The sequence below is a fragment of the Numida meleagris genome, chromosome Z (genome assembly GCF_002078875.1).
Source record: "Numida meleagris isolate 19003 breed g44 Domestic line chromosome Z, NumMel1.0, whole genome shotgun sequence".
Lineage (NCBI taxonomy): Eukaryota > Metazoa > Chordata > Aves > Galliformes > Numididae > Numida > Numida meleagris.
This window is the reverse complement of record NC_034438.1, coordinates 10,315,677-10,339,252: the sequence shown is the minus strand read 5'-3', so window position 1 is coordinate 10,339,252 and position 23,576 is coordinate 10,315,677. Positions and strand designations below refer to the sequence as shown.

The following is a 23,576-nucleotide window of genomic DNA, read 5'->3' as shown; positions in this document are numbered from 1 at the left end:
CCAGTCGTGCTGTTCGTAGAGAGTCTAAGCTAACTGTGGCCCTACTAGGCTCCACACCAGTGTTTGGGCTCTGCTTATCCAGATGTAACCCTACACATTAACAACAAAACCTGGAGCTCAGCTGCTCAGCAGTGGAGGAAGGAGTATTTGGAAAATGTTAATGGTCCATCAGCAAAGAAGTTTGTAAACTCTGAAGTCTTGCCTCATTTAGCAAGGAATGAGCATAATAGTAATTGTTTATGTAGAACCAGAAATTCTCACAGTTGCACATTACTGTAGTTTGTTCCTCCCGAGCTAAGCATAGAAACCAAGAGGCAAAATGAAGGCAGGACTTAATGTTCCCAGTGTTGCTGCCTTAATCAGCATATTTCCCTGACTTCTGCAGAACTTCCTTCTAGGTTTAAATAATAAGATTCATTTTATCTGAATGTACAGGCTGTTTAGATCCAGAATTTAGTGCCATTGGCAGTAACAAACCTGTTATGCCAGATCTCAGGCATGAAAATACTTTCTTAAGGCTTCCAATGTAAAGTGTGTTGAAGTAGGCAAGAAGATAATCTTCTGCTATCAATATGCTGCATCACAACTCTACTGAAGACAAATGTTCCATGGGGCTCAAGGAGATTAAAAAAATAAGTTGCATATGTTTAGACTAAATGCGATAGTGTAATAACCTTGAAGTACTTTTTCATTCATCATTTGGTAAATAATGAACTTGTTGTTTTTCAGGTTCAAAGGGGGGGCCAAGAAAGGTGAACTATTGAAGTAACTGACTGACATAACTGACATAGCTAGTGGAATAAATTGATTCTTACTTAGAGTTTTTTCTCTTGGCAAACCTGGACCTGCCTAAAAATTCATTATAGGCCTCACATCAAGGTTGGTCAATAGGATAGTGATAAATCCAAGAGCCTTTCAGCATTTTGTAGCCACAGAGGTCAGGACAATGCAAACATGCTTTCCATAGCCAAAAGAGGAGAACAGAATTAGGGGGTGGCAAATAGGACTGCATACACAGGAACAGGCTGGTCCAGGAAAGCCTCTTCTATCTAGAGTAAAAAAATACAGTTTTAGATCCTTATCCAAGGGAAATTTCCAATGATGCATAATGTGCTTGTAGAATTAAGCTTTGCCTTCTCAGAACGACCTCAGGTAACTCCTTACGGGCATTCTCCAGTATTCCTCCCCTTAAGGGTGTGCCACATATACTGCTGTGCCCTGGCCCATGTCCTTCTCCAATTCCACTGCAGCTGTGATAGAGAAGAAGCAAACGTGCTTATGTTTTCCATCATCTCTTTCATGTGCCTCTGTGTTTTGTAGTTTCAAAGTGCGAGTGCATCCAGCTATCAACAGTATAGTAATTTAGCAGGGAATAATATTGTCTGAAAAACTGATGTTTTCTGTAGCAAAAATAGCTAATACTGTGAGCAGGGTATGAGCAGGGATGATGTATATCAATACCTGATATTTATTTGTAGTGTAGAAAATAGTTTGGTAATTTCATTTCATGACAAACTTTTATGGCCATAATTTACAGTAAAAAATTATGAGCCTTTCTCGCCCTCACTGTGGATTCTTTTGCTTTCTGTAGAATAGAATTGCCTTGCAGTCAGGATCTGTGCATTACAGAAGGCATCCTCCAAACTGTTGTACTATCAAACTTTTGCACACTGCAACTCTCTCACCAAGAGGGCTGTCCCTCCAGAGTCTGCTGTCCAGCCAGATAGCATATAAAGCCTTTAAGCTTCTTTTATAGGACAGTTAATTTAAATGCCTCCCTAAGTATTTTCTAGAAGGCTACCCCTTGTTGTTTCTTTAAGTAATGGTAAATTAGAAACTACAAGCAAAATCCCTTTGTCCTTTTTGAAATACTGCAACAATGTTTTGTAGAACTAGTTTTGAGTGGCATGGCAAGAAGCAAAAAATACAGCACAGCTGCAACTAAGGGAGAATATTAGGCAACTTCAGAAATGTACTCCTCCGTAGATAACACCTGTGATTGGCAAATCTGCAAAGCTTTTCAGAAAGACTTAACTGCGAGATTTGTTTGGGGTTAATTGCTGTGCGCCCTCTAAATCCTTCACAACTGCTATCAGGGCTGTTTTGAAAAATTACCTGCAGGTGTTCCTGAACTGAAACGTACTACTAAACTAGCGGCACTGAGATTGAGAAAACAATAGTCACAGTGTTTTACTTCACTATTATGGGTTTAAGTTTTATAATGCCAAGAATGTAAAGGCTGTTTTTTGTATTGCGTATGTGACCTGTGCATGCATGAGATGTAATTAGTTCATTCAAGTACGAAAGTGAACTCCATGCAGACTGATTTGATGCACAACATTGACAATTCCATGTTCACACAAGTGACTCTTACTGTGCTCTTTTGCATGCACACGTTGTACATATGCTTCTGGAGCACATTCAGTTCTGTCATTTGCAGCTTTAACCATATGCAAACTGAAAATCGGAGTTTTGCAGAATGGGTTGGGTTGGAAGGGACCTTAAAGATTCATCTAGTTCCAACTTCCTTGCCCTGGCTGTTCTGCTAGCAGGTGCCTAATCTCTTTTAAAATCCCTTCAAACCCAACTAATTTTTAAACTCATGCCTTTCTTGCCTAGGGTGAATTTCTACCTCCCATCTAAAATGTTCTGTATTAGGGTTGAAGCCTCGTGGTGAGGTAGAAGTGCTTTCTGAGTTGACTGAGTGAAATTAAGACCTGTGTAAATATTTGGTAGAGCAGAGTCAAATGTGAGGTGACTAGTTTTCTGTGCCAGGTTTTTTTTTTTGTTTTTTGTTTTTTTTTAAGTTTCCATGGAAATAAATAAGAGTCATTACTTTTGGAGGGACCCATGTGTATTTGCAATGCTTTCTAGTTCAACTTGCTCAATATTAAAAAAAAATTAAGAAAAATCAACTTCCTGCACATATATATTGTATTCTGTCTAATCATGGAAATGGTAATAATGTTTTTAGTGTGACATAGAAAAGCAAAGAAGAGTTGAACATTCAATAGAAGAATGAGATTTAGGAAGTATAAAATGTCTGTTCAGGAAAGTTCAAGCTAATTTTATGTATCATTCACCAGCCCAACTTTCTTTTTCTATCTCATTTTCCTTACCAGCTGAAAACCTTGAAAAACATGATAAAATTGCACACAATGTTCCTCCTTTCTTTCTACAGCTATATTGAAGCACCACTGTATTTTTAAGATGACAGCTTCTAAGAAAATGTATATACATCTATACATGCATATAGAATTCTTTTCAATTTTGTAACTGAACTGTATGCAGTCCTTATGAAAAAAAATGCATTTATGGCTTCTTTAAATATGTATTCATTCCAGATTTTGAAACTACAATATAAATTCATGTAACTTCTGTATTAAAAATCATTTATGTGAATTAAGTTTATTGATGCCAGTGATAAACAAATGTTTTATGAGAATGTGCAGCCTCAAAGCAGTATTTCTGCAAAGGTTTATAGCTGTTTTAAAGTGAATTACAGCAGGTGAAATGACACTAAAAATTTATTGGAGCAAAAGAGGAGTTCTCTTGCTTTATTTACATTTGTAGCAGCGACATATCATGATTTTGAAAGGATCAGAAATGTATTTCTGTGAACTGCTTTGTTTACCACTAGTGTGAAGGCTGCTTACTATTCCAGTTATGTTTTCCATAGCATAAAACAGGACTTTGCTCCCTGGGAGTCCTGCACTGGACCAGACAGCTTTCTGTTTGTTGAAGTCCCCAAGGAAGAGGAGAGCCATGTCCAACCACACTGCAGGCAGGATGGCTGTGCTGCCGTACAGCTGCTACCATGTCACATACTCTGAAGCTTGAATGTCTCAGCAAAAAGAATATTAACAGAAGTGTAGGGCTGCAGTCCCCCTAATCCTCCCTTCTAGAGGAAACTGATTCTTGTTCTGAACTAGGTGCTGTTGGGTTAGATGATTTTTAGAGGTCCCTTCCAACTGAACTGTTCTATTCTAAAATCAGCTCTTGTGTATGAATGGAGGAGACTCAGTGTATTTGTTGCATAGATCTTAGTCATATGTCTGAAGGTGCTCTAGAAGCTGTACAGTTTTGTAAGTGTCATACACCTGAAATCTTAGAGTGCTATTCAAAGAAGCTAAAGGTTTACAGCCAGTCAGCTGTAATGCCAGTGTGAAATTCTAGGATGTATGCTTTAGTTGTCTTATAAGTGGGCACTGTATAGAGGAACAGAACAAAATGCTGCATAGAGAAATATTTTCATGTTTTCTCAAGCAGCATTATCTCTGATTTGCTCTTCTTTTTTTCCAGATAGGTTTCCACGCTCGTTACTGGGAGATATGAGAAAAGGAAAAGTTTGATTCTTAAATATACCACAAAAAAACATAACGCTTACCCCTGCACCATAGTAACAGTATTACTAAGCCCATGTCTTCCCTGGAGAGGGATGAAAGTCACAGAAATAGCGCCTTAACATCTGCGTATTAATTGCTGTGAATTATTAGTGCAGTTAACGGCAGTGAGCAAACAAGGTTTCTTCAGTCATGTTTATCCCAGTCATTGTCTGGATTTGCAGCACAGGACCTACATCAAATTATTGCAAAACTCTGTGGGAGGTAATCTCCTGGAAGGTGGTTTTCTTCAGGTTCGCACTAGGATAATGCAGTATTTTGTTTCAAGTTTCTTCCTCTTTGGTGAGCAGGAGTTTATGTAACTGGAACTGATAATAAGTAACCTAAATTGTATCTATGGAATATCTCTCAGTTACTATGATTTGCCTCCTGTCTGCTGTGCATTAGTTACTTAGAAAACAGATTTTCTCCTTTGTATTATGACGTTGTTGTTTTAGGTCAAGATTTGTATCATTTTTAAAAGTTTTAAAAAGCAGAATTCAGCATTAGCAATCATAGGACTATATTCTTAGTGAAACGCTCTGGTTACTTTTCTGTTTAATTGGCTGTTCCAGAACAAAGTAAAGATCAGTAATAATTCACATGCTGTGAATAGCCTCCTGTTGCCCTGTTGTCTCTTCTCCGTGAGAAATTTAAAAAACTATTCACAGCCCTTTAAACTCGACTGATTTCAGGGGTATAAGAGCCCTTTCTGAGACTGACAGCTTCACTGAGATAAGGGAAAGCTCCTTCTGGTATGTACCTCATCTAACTGATTCACGGGAGCTCTGCATAACTCCCTTTCTGCTCAGTTAAAGGATACTCACACCTGATTTAGCTCAGACGTACAGCAGAACTGACTTTTACTCCTGAAAACATCACACGGCTCTTTCTGCATTCTAGGATTTGGCGCACAAACAGTGCTCATGCTGGAGGACTTCTGCAGTTTGTCCCTGGCCTACTGGGATTACTCTTCTGTTTTGTCTTTCTCTTCCAGGGGTGCGGCGCCAGATTGCCCACTGCATGCGGAAGGGAGGTGGAGCGACCAAAAACTCCTTCTGTGACCCAGCCACACAGCCAAATGGACGACAGAAGAAGTGCTATGAAAAGGACTGTCCGCCAAGGTACCAGTTACTTGGAAGGCCCTTGTAATCTTAAATAAGAGTAATTCAGAAGAATATGTTGATTCTAATACCAGATTAGTGTGGCATCAACAGCCTCCTATGGTGACAGCTTCCAAGTATTCCAGAGCAAAGGTGTCAGAAACTCAACAGTGGTCAAATTAGGAGTGAAGTGCCCTACGAAGTTACTAGTGTGAATTACTCACTCAGTGAGTCACCCACTGTGCTGTGAATGGCAGAGATTTCTATCTGCAATCTGTAACTATGATTTTTGTTTAGATTAGGTGCAGGTGTGCATGCAAGCCAGATAAATTCTTTTTTTCTTAAATTCTATTCCTATCTTGGATCAATTAATACTGTGTGTTCCAATGCTGTTTTTCAATTTATTTTTTTTTAAATATTCCTTTGTCTTTTTTATGCAGAAGGATGAATGGAAAAGAACACTTATTTACTAATTCTAATTATCATACCTTCTTTATAACACTTATTATTAGGCATCTTTTTTATCATATTCCTTCTTATTTTTTCTTACCAGTAAAGTACAGCTTTTTTTCATTCTGTGTGCACATGGGATTTTTTTTTTTCCATCCCCATAATATGAATTACCTTATCCATCTCTATTTTTTTTCTATTCTACCATCTTAGAGATTAGGGTAAGAAAGATTAACCACAGTAAACATTTCAGGTGATAGTAGCCTATGGCTATGAAAAAAAGGCACAGATTTGCTGGAAGGCATCAGTGGTACAAAGTACGTGACAGGACACCCCCTGTATTTTTTGCTACAGTCAGTATGGGTTTTAGTTTTGTTCTTTAGGTACTGACATGTCCTACATTTGTCTTTTACTGTCTTTGGAAATGCTTTATCATGATGTCCACAATGGTACAGCATCACAGAATGGCTTGGGTTTGAAGGGATCTCAAAGACCACCCAGTTCCAACTTCCCTCAAGGGGTTCTTCTCCTAGTCTGTACATGCATCTGGGATTGTCCTAGCCCACGTGCAGTACCTTGGACTTGGTCTCCTGAACCTCACTAGGTTTCTGTTGGCACACTACTTAAGTTTGTCTATCCTTGTGGATGGCATCTCTTCCTTAAACAAGTGTTTACCTAGTAATTCTAGTTAACTCAGGATCAAAGCCATTGTAATTACTCCCTTGAAGTATTTCATGCTATATTTGTCAGCAGTAATTTTTGTGAAGCTTTAATGTAACAAATTCTGTGTAGTTGTTGGTTTTATTAATCATTTCAAAATATCTTCACAAGATTGTGCGATACTTCCTTTGGGAATTACATCTTTCCAGATGCAACCTCTATAAATGACTGTTAAAAGCATAAACAACAAACATTTCATAATTCTGCATAGATTGCTTGGAAATAGGAATAGACGATAGATCAAACTTAGCAACTAGTTGACTACATAAGAGCTGAACCTACCTGCTAGTGTGAGTGGGGATGTTTTGAATTTATAACATATATAAACTTTTATTCCAAAAATATTTATATTTATTCCAAAATTTCAAATGAGCTCAAGTTACCCCATTTGCTTGAAGTGGTTGCATTATTCAGGGATGCTCTTGAAAGTGGGAGAGGAAAATTTTTCCAGTGTTACACAGATTGTGGAATTATATTACAGGTGAACTAGGCAGAAAAGCTCTTGTGCACTGCCCATCTGAGTGATGCTTCTCAAACTTATCATGCTGTGCAGAGAAAAGAGCTAGTTACCTTTCTGAGGACTGCAAAATACTGACAATTCTGCTATCTTTAGTGCAGGAAACCCAGATAATGTACATTTTTTAGAGTCTATTTATTTATTTATTTTTATCTTAACAGAAGTATGAGTATAGTAGTTTAATCAAGGAACCATCTAAGCCCCTACTCTGGTTTTCAGCAGACCTATAACTATGTGCTTAAAGAAGAGCAGACAAGGCAAGCATAAATTATCTCTCTTTCTAATACTCTTCCAGTTTCCAATTGATTTTAACTCAAGGCATTTCTAGAGCAATATATCTTCACAGTAGTAGCTCAGACTCGCCCTGCAACTCTGTGAAACTTTATTCATGCACAACTTCCTTGGCAAGAAGTTCCACAGTTTTAATGCCTACTCTGTGAAGAACCACTCATTTTAATAGTTGGACTTGATGATCTTGGAAGTCTTTTCCAACCTAAATTATTTTATTCAATGGATTCTATGATTTTGTTTATTTTGAACATGGCTTTCACTGGCTTCTGTTGGTGGCCACTAGCTCTTTGACTGGAAGAGCTGACAGGGCAGAGTGGGTTTGTATTCACCCTTGTCAAGCCATTCATTGTGTAGATCTGGTCTCTGATCCAGGCTGTAGTCCCAGCGTGAAGTTTAGCTGCCATTTACTTTCCCATGGCATACATGCCAGCTTGAACCCAGACAGATACACATCTCTATATGAAAAGCAAGAACACTCCCAAAGTAGTTCAGTTTGGTGGTTGTAAAGAAAACCTGAATGTTAGAGAATGATGTGACTGCCCTTCACAGTACAATATAGCATAACTGAGAATTCATTTGAAACTACTACAGAGCAAGAGTTTTGCAGAGATGCCTAAATTCTGTGCTGGAGCTGAGGTCAGTGTAGTTGAACACGGCACTGCTGGGGACCTTTTGTTAGTGCTGTAGCCACAGGACCGGAACTGCTAGATGATATGGTGCTTCCCGAAAGCAAATCAATGTCTTTGTGGGAACATTCTGTGAGAAACAACAAGGATATTGTCTTGCACAATCCTCCTCTGACCTACATCATCTCATCGATAAAAAACATGCTACTGTGCCATTAGCTACTAGACCCTAACTCAACATCAGATAATGTATCAAATAGTATCTACAGGCAAAGAATAACATTATGGTAATGTTTGTAACTTGTGCGGACCAGATACTACCTCATTAATTCTTTTCAGGAAGTTAATTATAAACTGTTTAAATGACAGGCTTCTGCAAATCCAGGTCTTAACATTATTATTGGTTTTTTGTTTTGTTTTGTTTTGTTTTCCCCTCCACTTCCTACTAAAAGAATCTGGAGCAATGCAAGTATTTTTAATATTGCAATACATATGTGCCACATATTGAGTAGGAACAAAATAAAGATGTCTGAACAGTTGAGAGTTAAAAGGCGATACAGCTGCTCATGTGAAACTTCAGTGATTCTGCCTAGCAGGAGTGACTGTGTGTTTTCCACACTGTGCTATGGAATATGTTTTCCTGTTACGCAATTCTTTGATAGGCAGGGATTTTGCTCCACAGGTATTCACGATAAAAATCAAGAGGCAGTGCTTGGAAAGAGAGTTTTTAACTGCTCATGCTCTGAATAGAAATTTTAACTGCTTGTGCAGTTAATTCTGAATAGAATTTTTATCTCCACTGTAAAGAAATATTGCCTTAAGTCTTTTTAACTTGACTACATCTATGAGCAGAGGAATTGTAAGTAGATTGTTTTTGAAGAATTTGGGATCTCCTGCAGGGCCCAAATTTATCTATTGTTACTGTATTGTCCTACTGCAGAATGGTTTAGTAAACTCAACAACACAATAAAAACAAAACATGCTGTTTTTATTATAATACACAGACCAAAAATCAGTGCCCTGTTGGTATCTGCTGTGCCTGGCATTCTACAAAATATGTAGTGCAAAAAGTGTCTCAATATTGAGCCCCATAGGCATGAATATAGCAAACTTAGATTCCAAGGTCCCAACAACATCCATGACCTTATTCTGTAAGCATCATCTGTGCATAAGCAGAAAAGGATGTTGGGCTCTGCCTTAATTATTACATACTTTGAAAGTCCAAGTATGTGCATTCAAGTATATGCATATTCTTCATCTTTTGGGTGCATTGTCAGGTGCTTCTTATTGAAAAAAGCTGAAAAAACCTTATTGAGAAAAGCTGAGTGCTCCCAGCTGCAGCTGAAAGTCAACCGAAGTTGCATTTTCACTATACAGACTGCTCTCTAGTTTGAGAGCCTCAGGAAAATCTGTTCTCACTCAAGTTAGTTACCTGAACCATATAGTTTGTCAGTTAACACAGTCTTTCTGTTGCTGTGCTATACAAGCCTATGGTGATAAAACAGTCCTGTAGCTTTGTAGGGACAAGGTGATGCATTAATTTTTAAAAACTACCCATCTGCTGTAGTGGTGAATGCCACAGGAAACCAGAGGTAGGAATAAATATTAGATAAAGTCCATCAGGTTTCAGTTTCCACCAACTCATCCCAGATTCTCATCCCAGATTCTCATCACAATCAGCACAGCTATATACTAGTTTTCTTCCCCACGTTCTTTTTGCCAAGCAACTTTGAATGTGATAAAAAAAAAAAAAAAAAACCTTGTTTATAACATGCCTAAATCTAAGTCTGTCTGGCAGTGCCCTTCACTGTCCAACTCAAAGCTGGGAAGTCTGTCAGCTTGGTCATGTCAATTTAGAAGTTGCTTATGTGGATGCTGTGTCAGTTCTGCATGCTCAGCAGTCGTCTCCAGTTTCAGTCAAGCCTCTGCAATATGGAGACAGTAGAAGCTTCTAGATGAGTGGTGTTTTGTCACTTGCATGCTGCTACACTCTGTGTGGTCCAGGACTTGCTCTGGGTTATCCTGTAACAGAACTTACAAGTGGATGTTAATGTTCCACCCTCTTTGATTTGCCTTTCTTCCGCTTCCGCTGGAACACTGCAGTTCAGAAGTCCTCATGATGGAGTGTTTATGGCATATCCATTTACAGTGGAATGGAAGTAAGGAAAATACACCCCTGAGAACTCCAGTTACTGATGAGAATGAGCTTTCAAAAAAAAAATGTTGGGGTAGTGTGTAGTGAACTAATTGTCTCATCAGTATCATCTATTACCTGTGTTGAATGAGGAAGGGCTCAGTAGAAAAAGTTACATGACTAAATGTAGTTTAAGATTGGTATGAAGGTGGAATAAGTTACAATCTCAATACTAGGGCTTCTTAACTTCAGAGCACTTATTTTGTTTCATGACTTATTAAAAAAAATGTGTGTGCACTAGCTTGTTACCAATGCACCACTACTGCTGGCCAACGTAAATTTTGAAGTGAACTGATAATTCAGTACTTGAAGTTCAGTACTCAAACCTGCAAAATGCTGACCCCTTACTCAAAGCCATGTGAAAATTAGGGAGGGAGGAAGTGTAGCATCTACATAGCATCTCTGTAACTAGAAATACGTGATCTGATTCCATTAAAATTAAAAGGGCAATTCACGTACTTCTGATTGCATTTGCGGTGAAGCATCAGCTATTTATAAGATACCTAGGATGATAAAGAGAATTGGAGGGAATATGCAATAGATGAAAACAACCCTGCGATTACTTGGTTCAGGTTACAATAACATATTTTTCTTTTCTTTATTTCCACATTAATCTGAGGTGCACTTGTTTTTTCTTTTTAACTGGTTATTTTTCCTTGGTTATTTGCAGAAACCCAAAAGAGAAAGAAGCACTCTAAAATAAGGCAAGAGAAGAGGAGAAATAATATGTTCTTTTTATTACAGAGTGTCTAGAGGGCCCACGTAGGTTTGTGGCAGTGGGCTACCATTCTATAGCATTTTGCAAAACAATCTGTGCCTCAAAGGGCTTACAGTGTAATTTAAAAGGAAATGCAATATGTATTCATAACTAAAGAGAAGATGAAAAGTGTAGGTTCCCCAGAGGAAACTAGATGGTTGCACAGCTGAGCTGTGTGTGTAGCTTGATTGCTCTGAGTCCTTATATTCTTTTTCTGAATGATTATGAGTAGGTATTGGTGCCTTCCAAATCAGAGACAGTTGTTTGTTTGGGTGGGGTTTTTTTGTTTCGTTTTGTTTTGTTTTGTTTTGCAATTGAAGAATAAATTTATCAAGAAAAGTGGAAACTACGGAGAAAGGGGAGAGAAGGGGTTGTTAGCAAACCAAAGTCAGAAATGCACCAAGACTGGAGACTATGACTACTGAATCAGATGAATGCTACAAACAGTTAATAAAAGCTGCCATGGAACTTTGATGTTTTCATCAGAATGGAATTAGTTTGCTCAAAGTTCATTGACTTAAAGAAAAGGAAAAAAGTACAAGAGAGTAATGTTGGTTTTAAGTCAAAAACAATTTTTTTCTAGACAGAAAGGCATTTTCTGAGTATATCCGTTATGTTGTTTGGTTTTTGTGTGTGTTTGTGTAAGGCATTGTTATCATGACCTGCTTTAAAACTCAGGAACAAGAAGCAATAGTACCTAGGAGCATTTTTTTTAACTTAGAGTTCACAATTAGGGCCAGATTTGTTATACTGCAGCTTGGAGCTATGTTCTTGCATGTGGTAAACTAAACTAAATCACACTGGAAAAGACTGCGCTAGAGGAAACATTTATCTTTCACTTAGTGAAGCATTGCATAGCATACTATTTAAGACCACCAGTAATCAGGAGAGACACACGTACAGGGCTAGTTTTTCCCTTATGAAGGATCAAAGTACGTATTCTAATTTGTTAATTCTTTCTTTATTAAGGTAACAATAAGCAGATAATAGAATAAAAGCATTGCTGAGCTGCCTAGCAGTTACTGAAATCTAGATGTGAAAGGCTAGTCTTAATGCACTAGTTATGGATTATTTTCTGTAATATTTCTTACAATTCTGTTTTTCAGATGGTGGGCAGGAGAATGGCAGAAGTGTTCGACAACATGTGGCCCGACAGGACAGAAGAAGCGAACTGTACTTTGCATCCAGACAGTGGGATCTGATGAGCAGGCTTTGGCTGTCACAGAATGCCAGCACCTGCTTAAACCAAAGACCCATCTGTCATGCAACAGAGATGTCTTGTGCCCATCTGACTGGACAGTGAGCAACTGGACTGAGGTAAGTTCATATCAGCTATAGTATTAAATGTTTGACTTTTTATTTTTTCTGATTTTTTTGGTGTTTGTGCTTCTTTTTTTTTTTTTTTCTTTTTTTCCAACGTGATCTATCATAGTTAAAAAGAAAGTCCAATGACCTGTTTTGCTGGCTTTTCTTTTTGCCTTATTTCTTAGCATGTCTTCACAAGTCCTTTATGCAGAGGAAAAAAAAGCTGTGCTGCTTGCTAATGACCTCAACGAGTGTGCGTTTTAAATATTTCTAAGGGTTTGGCTTGCTGAGCTTTTGGTATTTTAGAACAGAGCATGTTTGCGTGCACAGAATTCTATGGAATACTCATAACTGCTGTGAAACAGGTGGGGTGAGGTTCTGTGTCATGTCTACACAGAGAAAAAGAAACGATTTTTTTTTTTTTTTTTGGATTCACATCTCTTTTGCATTCTTCTGTCTGCTGTTTTGCAGCAGCATGATAGCTTTTTTACTTCTAGTAGTAATCTGAAGCCCTGATAAACACTGGAATATTTTTTCAAACTCCAAGTGATAATTCAGTATTGTGCAGTTATTTCACTGGCAGCTGATGACCTGCAGAATGTGAGGTCATCAAATTAATAACTGCAGTACAATAAACTTGTTTAAACGTACTGGCATTTGTTCTGCAATACATGTTACTATTAATAGGGAGTCCTCATTTGCTGCTTTTTTTCATAATTAATCTGTGGAAGGATCTCATGTTTCTTAGCATTCTTGAGATTTATAGCGTTGGTATCTGTGGGTGCTTCGCACCCATGCTTTCCATTGAAGTTGAGGAGAGTTATGGGTCCCCGGGATACTGAGCAGTCTACTTCTGGATGAAAACTAAAAATACACAAGGATACTTCTTTGGAGTAGGTTTTGGGGAATGTGAAATTTTTAAATTGCTTTACTCTAATCAATTCTGTTATAGTGAAACTTGCTTGTAGCTCACCTCACAAATGGGCAATTTTGTCATGTATGCTGAGGTAAAGTGTGTCTGAAAATAAAAAAAATACACTCTTAACAAATCTTTTCCACCTTAGGTGTCCATAAAATTGAAAATTACTGCATTTTTCAAAACTTTCAAGACTTCTTTTTTAAAACTTCTTTCCCTTCTTTTTCCTAATTTGTTTTTCTTTTTTTTCTTTTTTTTTTTTTTTTTGAAGAACTCACTAATGAGCTTGATAGTAGATTCAGATAATGAACCAGTTGAATTTTCTGGCAGTATTAATTCTATTTATTCTGCTCACAAGGCATCATCACCAAATGTTGATTGTTTTGTAAATTGAGTAGTCACCATTTTTTAACTACCTGTGGAAAAAAATAAACTTGGGGCTACATGGCCAACTTATGCAGAATGGCAATTTATTTATAAAAATAACATGCTACTATAGCATACAGTGGTTGCTCACTTGTCTCTGGTTTTTATTTGCACGTTTCTAACAAAAATAAATTTCTTCGCCTCAGTAAATTGGGGTGAGAGCATAGGTCGGACTATTTCTCCCCCAGAAACGACAGCATTGTCCAGAGATTAGTAACTGGAGAAAACTCTTTGATGATAAATGTGTGAGAAAATTTCACACAGGCAAAACTTCCTTTTTCTCTGAACTTCTCTGGTTGTTAAAAGATCACTGTATACATTAAAAACTGAAAATATCTAATTAAGCAGATAACGAAGATGAAGTGTTATAGACATTCTGAAATCCCTTTTTTACTACATGTCTGTAATCTAAAGCAGAAGCTTTCAGAGCTAATTCTGGGAGAGATAATTTCGCCCCAAGAAGTTAGTGAGGTTAGATGTTCCTTCTAATTCACACGAATGCAAATCTAAGTCAGCCACATGGAATAGTCTGACAAATTGTGTTGTATTTCTGTGGAAGCAACAACAAAATGCCAGCAGTTACTGTCTTCCTCAGCACGCAAAACACATTACTACCAATGTCAGTAACTTCAGAGGTCAAATTGCAGCTGATATAAACTTGCATAGCTCTGAGTACAGTAGATACACTATTCTGCTAGAAATGCAAGGAGGACAGACAGAATAACTAATGAACCTTCCTGCTCTGAAGTTACCATGCTTTCATCCCTGTCCTGGTGATGCAGAGCTGGTGTTATTTTACTTGTGTTAGCAACACAGGAGGGACCAGTAACACCAAGTCACATGTATTCTACTGCACTTTGACCCTGAGAAGGGCTGTAAGTCTCAGGGGTTTTAAAGTGCTGGCAGTAGGAGTGTTCGTAAGTCTGTGTTGAGCATCTATTTTAAACCAGCTAAATGAGTTGGTAGGGCTCCCTCGCATCTTAAGGAGACGTCTTCCACTAGGTTATATGTAACATCTCCAGCTAACAAGTCAACTAGCCTTATACCTTCAAACACCTGCTAAACTCATTGTTGTACCTGTGGGACTGAGGACAAAACATCAGAGGAAAAACTGAATATCCTTAGCTTCTAGCATCCTTTGTACATGACAGTGCTCACATTTAAATAGAAGCCACATAGGTTAGCAGTCCATGATTTAGAAGGGAAATGCTAGCAGCCCTGGTAGCAAGTGCACTAAAACAGAATGAAAGATCCATTTCATAAAGTTAACAAGGATCTATAAGCTGTGCAAATTGTCACAGCAAGTTTGTGGCATTGTGAACAGCCAGTAGTAAGCCAGATATATATACTTTTAATGACAAATTTTTGAGTCTGTTTTTTATACTTTCAATTGTAAAGGTATTGGCTAAACAACTTTTGTGATTGTTTTAGTGCAGGAATCAGATTCTAGCATATTACTTCTATATTTTGTCTTTATCATGTAGTCTTTTATTACTGCTGTTTACTCAAGTTGACGTTTACTCTTCCAAGAACTTTGAAAATGCTCCATGATAGAAGAAAATCACTAGAATGGAATGCTTGTTCCTCAGGGGGGAAAAGAAGTTTTTCATTATTTATAATGATCCTTCTTTATTAAAACAGCTGTGATTTGAAACTTATTTTTATTGACATGTGCAGCAGAATGAAGAATTATATTAATACTACTTCTTTTGCAGTGCACAGTTACTTGTGGTGGTGGGATAAGGACTCGCAGTGTTACCTGTGCCAAAAATAATCATGAGCCATGTGATAGTTCCAAAAGACCAAACTCTAAGGCCCTGTGTGGTCTCCAGCAATGTCCTTCTGCTAGAAGATTTCTGATACCCCCACTGGCACCTAGAAGAGGAAAGATTATAATCCAAAAAACTACTAATCCCAAGAGGAGTCCACCTCACAGAATTCCCATACCTGTACCAAGCCCAAGGTCCCATACAACAAGAATTCCCAAGCCTGAAACTGTAACTCCCTCACCTACATCCTCTGGTTTGGGTAAAATACCACAAAAAGAAGAAACAGACAACAAAACATTACAAAATAATTTTGCTGGATCAAGTGATGTTTACAATTATCCTGTTTTTTCTACTGAAAATAGTTTTCATCAAAATACTACTTCATTGCCTTTTCCTAATAGCTTAAGTACTGAAATTATAAAGCATGCCGAAAAGGTTTCTAAAAGTGAGACAGTTTCTACTGTAGAGGATGAGTTGCAAAGAAGTGAGGACACTCCTGTGTCTTCCTTTACGAGCGGACCAGAAATAACTTCCAGCTATGATTACTTAACCGAAGAATCTGATGATGTTGATGGGTCAACTGAAGGCAGTGAGAAACCAGCTGATTACCTTTACAGCACAGAACACAATCTGGAAATCAGAACCAGGAGCACAACACTAGATACCAACTCTCGCGTCCTTCAAACTGGGGATGTGACTTCTCATCTCCCTGCCTCATCTCATCCTGAAGAGCCTTCTACGTCCCTTCATGATAGCAGAGCAGCACAAGAATTGACATTTCCAACAACAGCAAGCTCTGTCAGTCTGCAAATTGATGTGCCCATCAGAGAAGTAACTACCCAAGAAACACCTGCTACAGTAGTGCCCACCATGTTTGATAATGTATTGAGAGGACGAGCTGACAGCAGAACAGAAATAAAGCTCCCTGACAGCGTAACCTCCAGCACGCAATCGTTAGAAAGCGAACATGCTCTCAAGAACCACATGGCAACATCTGTGGGGATTTTGCTGAATGGCACAGAAAGTAGCCACCTAATAACATCCAACAGTTTGCCTGGTGATGCCTACTGGATAGTAGGGAACTGGAGTGAGGTATGTTACTTTTAGTTTGTAAACAATGAAGAGTGTGTCAGCTTTCTGAACTGCTGCTGGGGAAATAAATGATTATATGACATAAGTATAATAAATTCAAATTAAAGACTTGTTATAACAAAAATATGGATAACAAAACACAGGATATCTAATATTAGAATGCTTAAATAAAATGTATTTGTCTGTATGGATTCTGCAGATTTCTGTGTAGCTCTTCCAGGAAAATGACATTTAGGTTTGACTATAACCTTGAGACCTCAAGAGCTCTGTTTTAGAGCACAGGAAAAAGATAGGCTGTTAGATGAATCCTGGAGACACCAAATGAATGTGCTTGCATTTCCAGATAAGTTAGCTGTACATGTGCCACTGTATTATAACTTTTACTTATATATAATTTCTCTCTAAATCGTATTTCCTAACTACATTACACTCGTCATGTACAAAGCTAGCTTTGTTTCTAAATAAAGCACATGAATATCATGATTAATAAACATATATTTAGTTGGCTATTAACAGATTTATGTGGTACAGGTCTATCTCATACCACTATCAGTATTTGTATTCACCATTAAGCAAATACCTCCTAACTCAGAGCAGCATTTGGCCTGGTAAAACCAGTTTGAATATACAAAGTTAAGGTGAGAATGTTAGTCCGAAGTTAAACTGGTATGGTCATGGAGGGGCGTTGCACTGTTCTTTGAAGTATGGGTGATCGTGCACTGGAACTAGGTTGTAGCAGTAGTAAACAGGAAGTGTTTTGTCTGGTTTGCATAGAAGTTAAAATTATCAGGCCTGGGTTGTAGTTATTACAGTACCTTTGGATACAGTAGCTGATAATTACAGTGTTAAACTCTGTCTTGTTTAAATGGAGAAAGGAGCAGTTTTTATCCACATTAATGGCTGTGCTTAAAGGAGATTGGATCGAAACAAGTTTTAACATTGTGTAATACTTAGGAAAGCTCTGTCATCCTGTTTGAGTAAATGAAACAAGAGCACTTCACAGGGAGTTGGAAACTCTTTTGAGGTGTAAAGCAACTGAAAGGTTCAGACTTCTTCTGAAAGATGTCAGCTTGTCCCAGTTCTCAGACTTGACACACAAAAGCTCTTAAAAGAATAACTTTGTGAGTGTAATTCTTGCATGCTAAACAGATCAGATGGAGAACTGAGCTTCCCAGACTGGATATTTCTGATCATTACTGAAGGGTTATAATACTTGAGTAACTTACATTTTCTTCAAAGGAGCAATATAAATTGTTATGTTTTCTATAGCTTCTCAAAAGTGCTTACGATCTTTCATACTATAATATTGACTTTCCATTACCAATACCCAGCATTATGCTTTTTGACAAGTTTCTGTGCTGTTACTTTGCAATATTCTGGGATAGTAGTTACTCTGGGGTCAGAGCTGGTGAAGGGGCAACCATAGTAAGGAGTCTATTCACATTTTACATTTTTAATCCAGAACTGGAAACCTCCTTGCACTGAGCATAGAATCATAGAATGGTTTCAGTTGCAAGGGACTTTAAAGACCATCAAGTTTTGGTCCACCTGCCCAAAGCCCATTCCTGCCCAAGGTCTAGCCTTGAACACTTCCAAGGATAGGATATCCACAACTTCTTTGGGCAACCTGTTCCAGAACCTCACTACCCTCAAAGTGAGGACTTTCTTCCTAACGTCTAATCTAAATCTACCATTTATGGTCCCTCTCCAGCTTTCTTGTAGGCCCCCTTTAAGTAATCATAGAATTATAGAATGGCCTGGGTTGAAAAGGACCTCAAAGATCAGCTAATTTCAACCCCCACCGCTGAGTGCAGGGTTGCCAACCACTAGACCAGGCTGCCCAGAGCCACGTCCAGCCTGCCCTTGAATGCCTCCAGGGTTGGGGCATCCACAACCTCCCTGGGCAACAAGTTCCAGTGCATCACCATCCTCTGCTTGAAGAACTTCCTCCTAATACCTAACCTAAACCTCCCCTGTCTCAGTTTAAAACCATTCCCCCTTGATCTATCACTAGCCACCCATACAAACAGTCGTACCCCCTCCTGTTTATATGCTCCCTTCAAGTATTGGAAGGCCACAATGAGGTCTCCCCGGAGCCTTCTCTTCTCCAAGCTAAACAAGCCCAGTTCCCTCAACCTTCCTTCATAGGAGAGCTTCTCCAGCCCTCTGTTCATCTTGGTGGCCCTCCTCTGGACTTGTTCCAAGAGCTCTGCATCTTTCTTGATGCTGGAGGCCCCAGGCCTGGACACAGTACTGCAGATGGGGCCTCACAAGAGCCAAGTAGAAGTGGACCACCACCTCCCTCTCCCTGCTGGCCACTCCTCTTTTAATGCAGCCCAGAACATAGTTGGCCTTCCGGGCTGCCAGCGCACACTGCTGGCTCATGTCCAGCTTCTCATCCACCAGGACCCCCAAGTCCTTCTCCGCAGGGCTGCTCTCAAGGAGTTCTTCCCCCAGTCTGTGTAAATACCTGGGATTGCCCCAGCCCAGGTGCAGCACCTTGCATTTGGCCATGGTGAACCTCGTTAGGTTCTCATGGGCCCACTTCTCCAGCCTGTCCAGGTCCCTCTGGACAGCTTCCTTTTCCTCCAGTGTATCAGCTGCACCACTCAGCTTGGTGTCATCTGCAAACTTGCTGAGGCTGCACTCGATTCCATAATCTATATCATTAATAAAGATGTTGAAGAGCACCAGTCCCAAGACCGAGCCTTGGGGGACACCACTCATGACCAGCCTCCACCCAGACATAGAACCATTGATCACAACCCTTTGGCTGTGACCAGCCAACCAGTTCTTAATCCACCAAACAGTCCATCCTTCAAATCCATATCTCTCCAGTTTGGAGAGAAGGATGTGGTGAGAGACCATGTCAAAGGCTTTGGAGAAGTCCGGGTAGATGACATCTGTCAACCTTCCCCCATCTACTGTTGCCATCACTCCATCATAGAAGACCACCATATTGGTCAGGCAAGATCTGCCCTTGGTGAAGCCATGCTGGCTGTCTTGGATCACCTCTTTGTCTCATATGTACCTTAACATAGCTTCTAGGAGGATCTGCTCCATGATGTTCCCAGGCACAGAGGTGAGGCTCACCGGCCTGTAGTTCCTCGGGTCTTCCTTTCTCCCTTTCTTAAAAATGGGAGTAATGTTTCCCTTTTTCCAGTCACCGGGGACTTCACCTGACAGCCATGATTTTTCAAATATTATGGAGAGCAGCTCAGCAACCACATCAGCCATCCGTCTCAGAACCCTAGGATGGATATCATCTGGCCCCATGGACTTATATACATTCAGTTTCATGAGGAGGTCTCAGACTTGTTCCACTGTTACAGTGGGACAGAATCCACTCCCCACCCCCTCACCTAGAGGTTCAGGCTCCTGGCAGACTTTGGAAGCTTGACCACCAGTGAAGACTGAGGCAAAGCACTCACTGAGTACATCAGCTTTTTCCATGTCTGACAAATCAAGCTCTCCATTACCTTTCATCAGAGAGGGAGCACTCTCCTTGGCCTGTCTCCTCCTGCCTATGTATCTGTAGAACCCCTTCTTATTATCTTTCACATCCCTTGCCAAGTTCAGCTCCATCTGTGCCTTGGCTTTCCTAATGCTGTCTCTACACATATGGACAACAGCTCTGTATTCCTCCCAGGCTACACAACCCTATTTCCACTTTGTGTACATTTCCCTCTTTTCTCTCAGTTTACGCTGCAGGTCCTTGCTTAACCACGTTGGTCACCCGTCTCCCCTGCTCAATTTCTTCAGCTGGGGATGGAGAGCTGTTGCACTCTCAGAAGGATGTCCTTAAAGAACTGCCAGCTCTGCTCTGTACCCATGCCCTTAAGGACAGTTTCCCAGGGGAACCCATCTGGCGATTCCTTAATAGCTGGAATTTTGTTCTCCCAAAGCTCAGGGTCCTTCAGGTCTGCTTTTTGCTGGGCCTGCATTCTTCAGGATCACGAACTCCACCAGGGCATGGTCACTACAGCCCAGGCTGCCTCTAGTCTTAACCCCTCTAGTGCTCTCCTCTCATTGGTGAGCTCCAGGTCCAGTAGGGCTTCACTTTGGGTCAGTCCATCTAATACCTGAACCAGGAAGTTTCCTCAACAGACTCCAGGAATCTCCTGGATTGTCTCCTGGATAGCACCCCCGTGGTGCTATCCCAGCAGATATCTGGGTGGTTGAAATCCCCCATCAGGACAAGAGCCCATGAGCGTGACACTTCCTGCAGCTGAAGCAAGAAGGCCTTGTCAACAGGCTCCCCCTGATCAGGTGGCTTGTAGCAGACCCCAGCCATGAGATGCCCCTTACTGGACCAGTCCTTGATTTTAACCCACAAGCTCTCAGCCTGATCATGGCTGTTTCTCAGACACAGCTCTTTGTCTATCCACTTCCTAACGTAGAAGGCAACTCCCTCACCCCTTCTACCCTGTTTATCCCTTCTGAAAAGCCTGTAGCCCTCAATCAGAATCAGTAGTGTAAGACTGCTATAAAGTTTCCCCAGATCTTTCTCTTCTCCAGGCTGAACAACGCCAGCTCTCTCAGCCTCACCTCACAGGAGAGGTGCTCCAGACATCTAATCATCCTTGTGCCCCTCCTCTGGACCTGCTCCAACAGCTCGGCATCTTTCCTGCACTGAGGGACACAGGCGTGGACACAGTACTCCAGGTGGAGCCTTATGAGAGTGGTGTCTTGTGAGAATCAAGATGGAGAGGAGACAATCACCTCCCTCAACTGGTCACAATTATTTTGATGCAGCCCAGAATACAGTTGGCTTTCTGGGTTGTAAGGATACACTAACAACTCATATTCAGCTTTCCATTGACTAATACCCCTGAGTTTTTCTCTGCAGGACTGTTCTCAATCTGCTCATCACCCAGTTTGTATTCTTGTTCAAGACTTCTGATCTGATTGCCGAACCTTGCATTTGGCCTTGTTGAACTTCATGAGGTTTGCACAGGCCCATCTCTTATGCCTGACCAGGTCCCTCTGCATGGCTACACTTGGTGCTGCATTCAATTCCACTGTCCATGTCACTGACTAAGACGTTAAATAACGCCAGTGCCAGTACTGACCCCTGAGGAATACTGCTCATCACTGGTCTCCACCCTGAGCCATTGGCTGCAACTCACTGAGTGCAACCGTCCAGCCAGTTCCTTATCTACCAAGTGGTCCATCTTTCAAATCAGTGTCACTCCAATTTGAAGACAAGGGTGTTTTGCTGGACAGCATCAAATGCTTTTCACAAGTCCAGGCAGGTGGATTCTTCCCTTATCTACCAATGCTGTCACCATGTCTCAAAAGACCACCAAATTTGTCAGGCACAATTTATCCTTAGTGAACCGCTGTCTATCCCCACTCACCTCTCTGTTTTCTATGTGCTTTAGCATAGTTTCTAGGAGGGTCTGTTCCATGATCTTGCCAGGAACAGACACGAGACTGACTGACCTGTCATTTTCCAGCACTTCCTTTTTCCATTTTTAAAAATGAGTGTTATGTTTCCCCTTTTCCAGTCAGTGGGATCTTCACTCAACTGTGATGGATAGTGGCATGGTAACTTAAACTGCCAGTTCCCTCGGGACTGTTGGATGCTTCTCATCAGGAGTTCCCATGGACTTGTGTGCATTTGGGTTCCTTACGGGTTCTTTTTGTCTTGCCTGGGTCGTGATGAGTGAAGAGAGATTTTCTGGGATGCATATAAAATATAGAGTATAGTTAATGTGTGCAAGTAATACAACATCTTTTTTTTTTTTTTTTTAAATTAAAACAAAAAAAAAGGTAACAAAAACATAAAGCTAGTGGGTTGGACATGTACGCCTTAGATGATCTCACAGCTCTTCTTTCACAGTGGGCAGTTCTTCATTCTCACAGACCCTGCCTTTGGATTCTGTGACTTGGGCAGTATGGCTGGAGGACTTGTTTGTAGAAACTGAGACAAAAAAAGTTGTGTAACTCTTCCTTCTCCCATGATCTGCCACTATGTCTCACTGATGTTGGAGGAGGTTGTTAAAAGGTCTGTTTGCTCTCTGGCCCACTGGAATGTTGCAAATAGCTGGAAATGTAGAAATGCATGGCTAAAAAGATCAGCAAGAGATGAGTTAGTGTGTCCCATAGCAGTGAAGTTAGAGCACAGATAGACCAGGAAGATCCAGTTGATGCCCTCTGTCTGATGCAGCCTGTGGGTCACTCTTCCTCATTCATGTTGGCAATTCACAGAATTTCAGAATTGTAGAAGTTGGAAGAGATCTCTGGAGATCATCTAGTTCACCCCTTTCTAAAGCAGGTTCCCTGGAGGACATTGCACAGGAAAGCATCCAGGCAACTATTACATATCTCCAGAGAAGGAGACGCCACAGCCTCTCAGGGCAGCCTGTTCCTATGCTCTGTCACCCTCACAGTAAAGAAATTAGTGTGGAACTGCCTATGTTCCAGTTTGTGCCTTCTACCCCCTGTCCTGTCGCTGGGCATAATTGAAAAAAGCCTGGTCCCACCCACTTCACTCCCACATTTTAGGTATTTTTAAATAGTGATGAGACCGCCTCTCAGCCTTCTCTTCTGCAGGCTGAGCAGCCCCAAGTCTCTCAGCATTTCCTCAGAAAGAAAGTGTCCCATACCCCTCATCATCTTTGTGGCCTCTGCTAGACTCTCTCCAGAAGTTCCCTGTCCTTCTTGAACTGGGATGAACATACTTGGATACTGTACTCCAGAGGCAACTTCACCAGAGCGGAGTAGAGGGGGAGGATCACCTCCCTGGACCTGCTAGCCATGCTCCTTTTTATACACTGCAGGATACCACTGGCCTTTTTGGCCACAAGGGCACACTGCTGGCTCATGGCCCACCTGTTTCCAGCAGGACACCCAGGTCCCTATCTGCAGAGCTCCTTTCCAGCAGGTCAGCTCCTAATCTGTACTGGTTCATGCAGATATTCCTCCCCACGTGCAAGACTCCATATTTGCTCTTGCTGAACCTCATCAGCTTTCTCTCCACCTAACTCTCAGTCTGTCCGGGTCCTGCTGAGTGGCAGCAAAGC

At 40.5% G+C, this 23,576-nt stretch overlaps 1 protein-coding gene across 3 annotated transcripts in view; it reads left to right on the top strand.

Annotated features, from left to right (window-relative positions):
* Positions 1-23,576, top strand: part of ADAMTS12 (ADAM metallopeptidase with thrombospondin type 1 motif 12) — a 180,009-nt gene that overhangs the window by 141,230 nt on the left and 15,203 nt on the right. For all 3 annotated transcript variants that reach the window (XM_021380709.1, XM_021380708.1, XM_021380707.1), the window contains 3 exons: positions 5,380-5,506; positions 12,147-12,357; positions 15,403-16,548. In XM_021380709.1, coding sequence (XP_021236384.1) covers positions 5,380-5,506; positions 12,147-12,357; positions 15,403-16,548 — 1,484 coding nt within the window. The remainder of the gene's footprint in view (positions 1-5,379; positions 5,507-12,146; positions 12,358-15,402; positions 16,549-23,576) is intronic.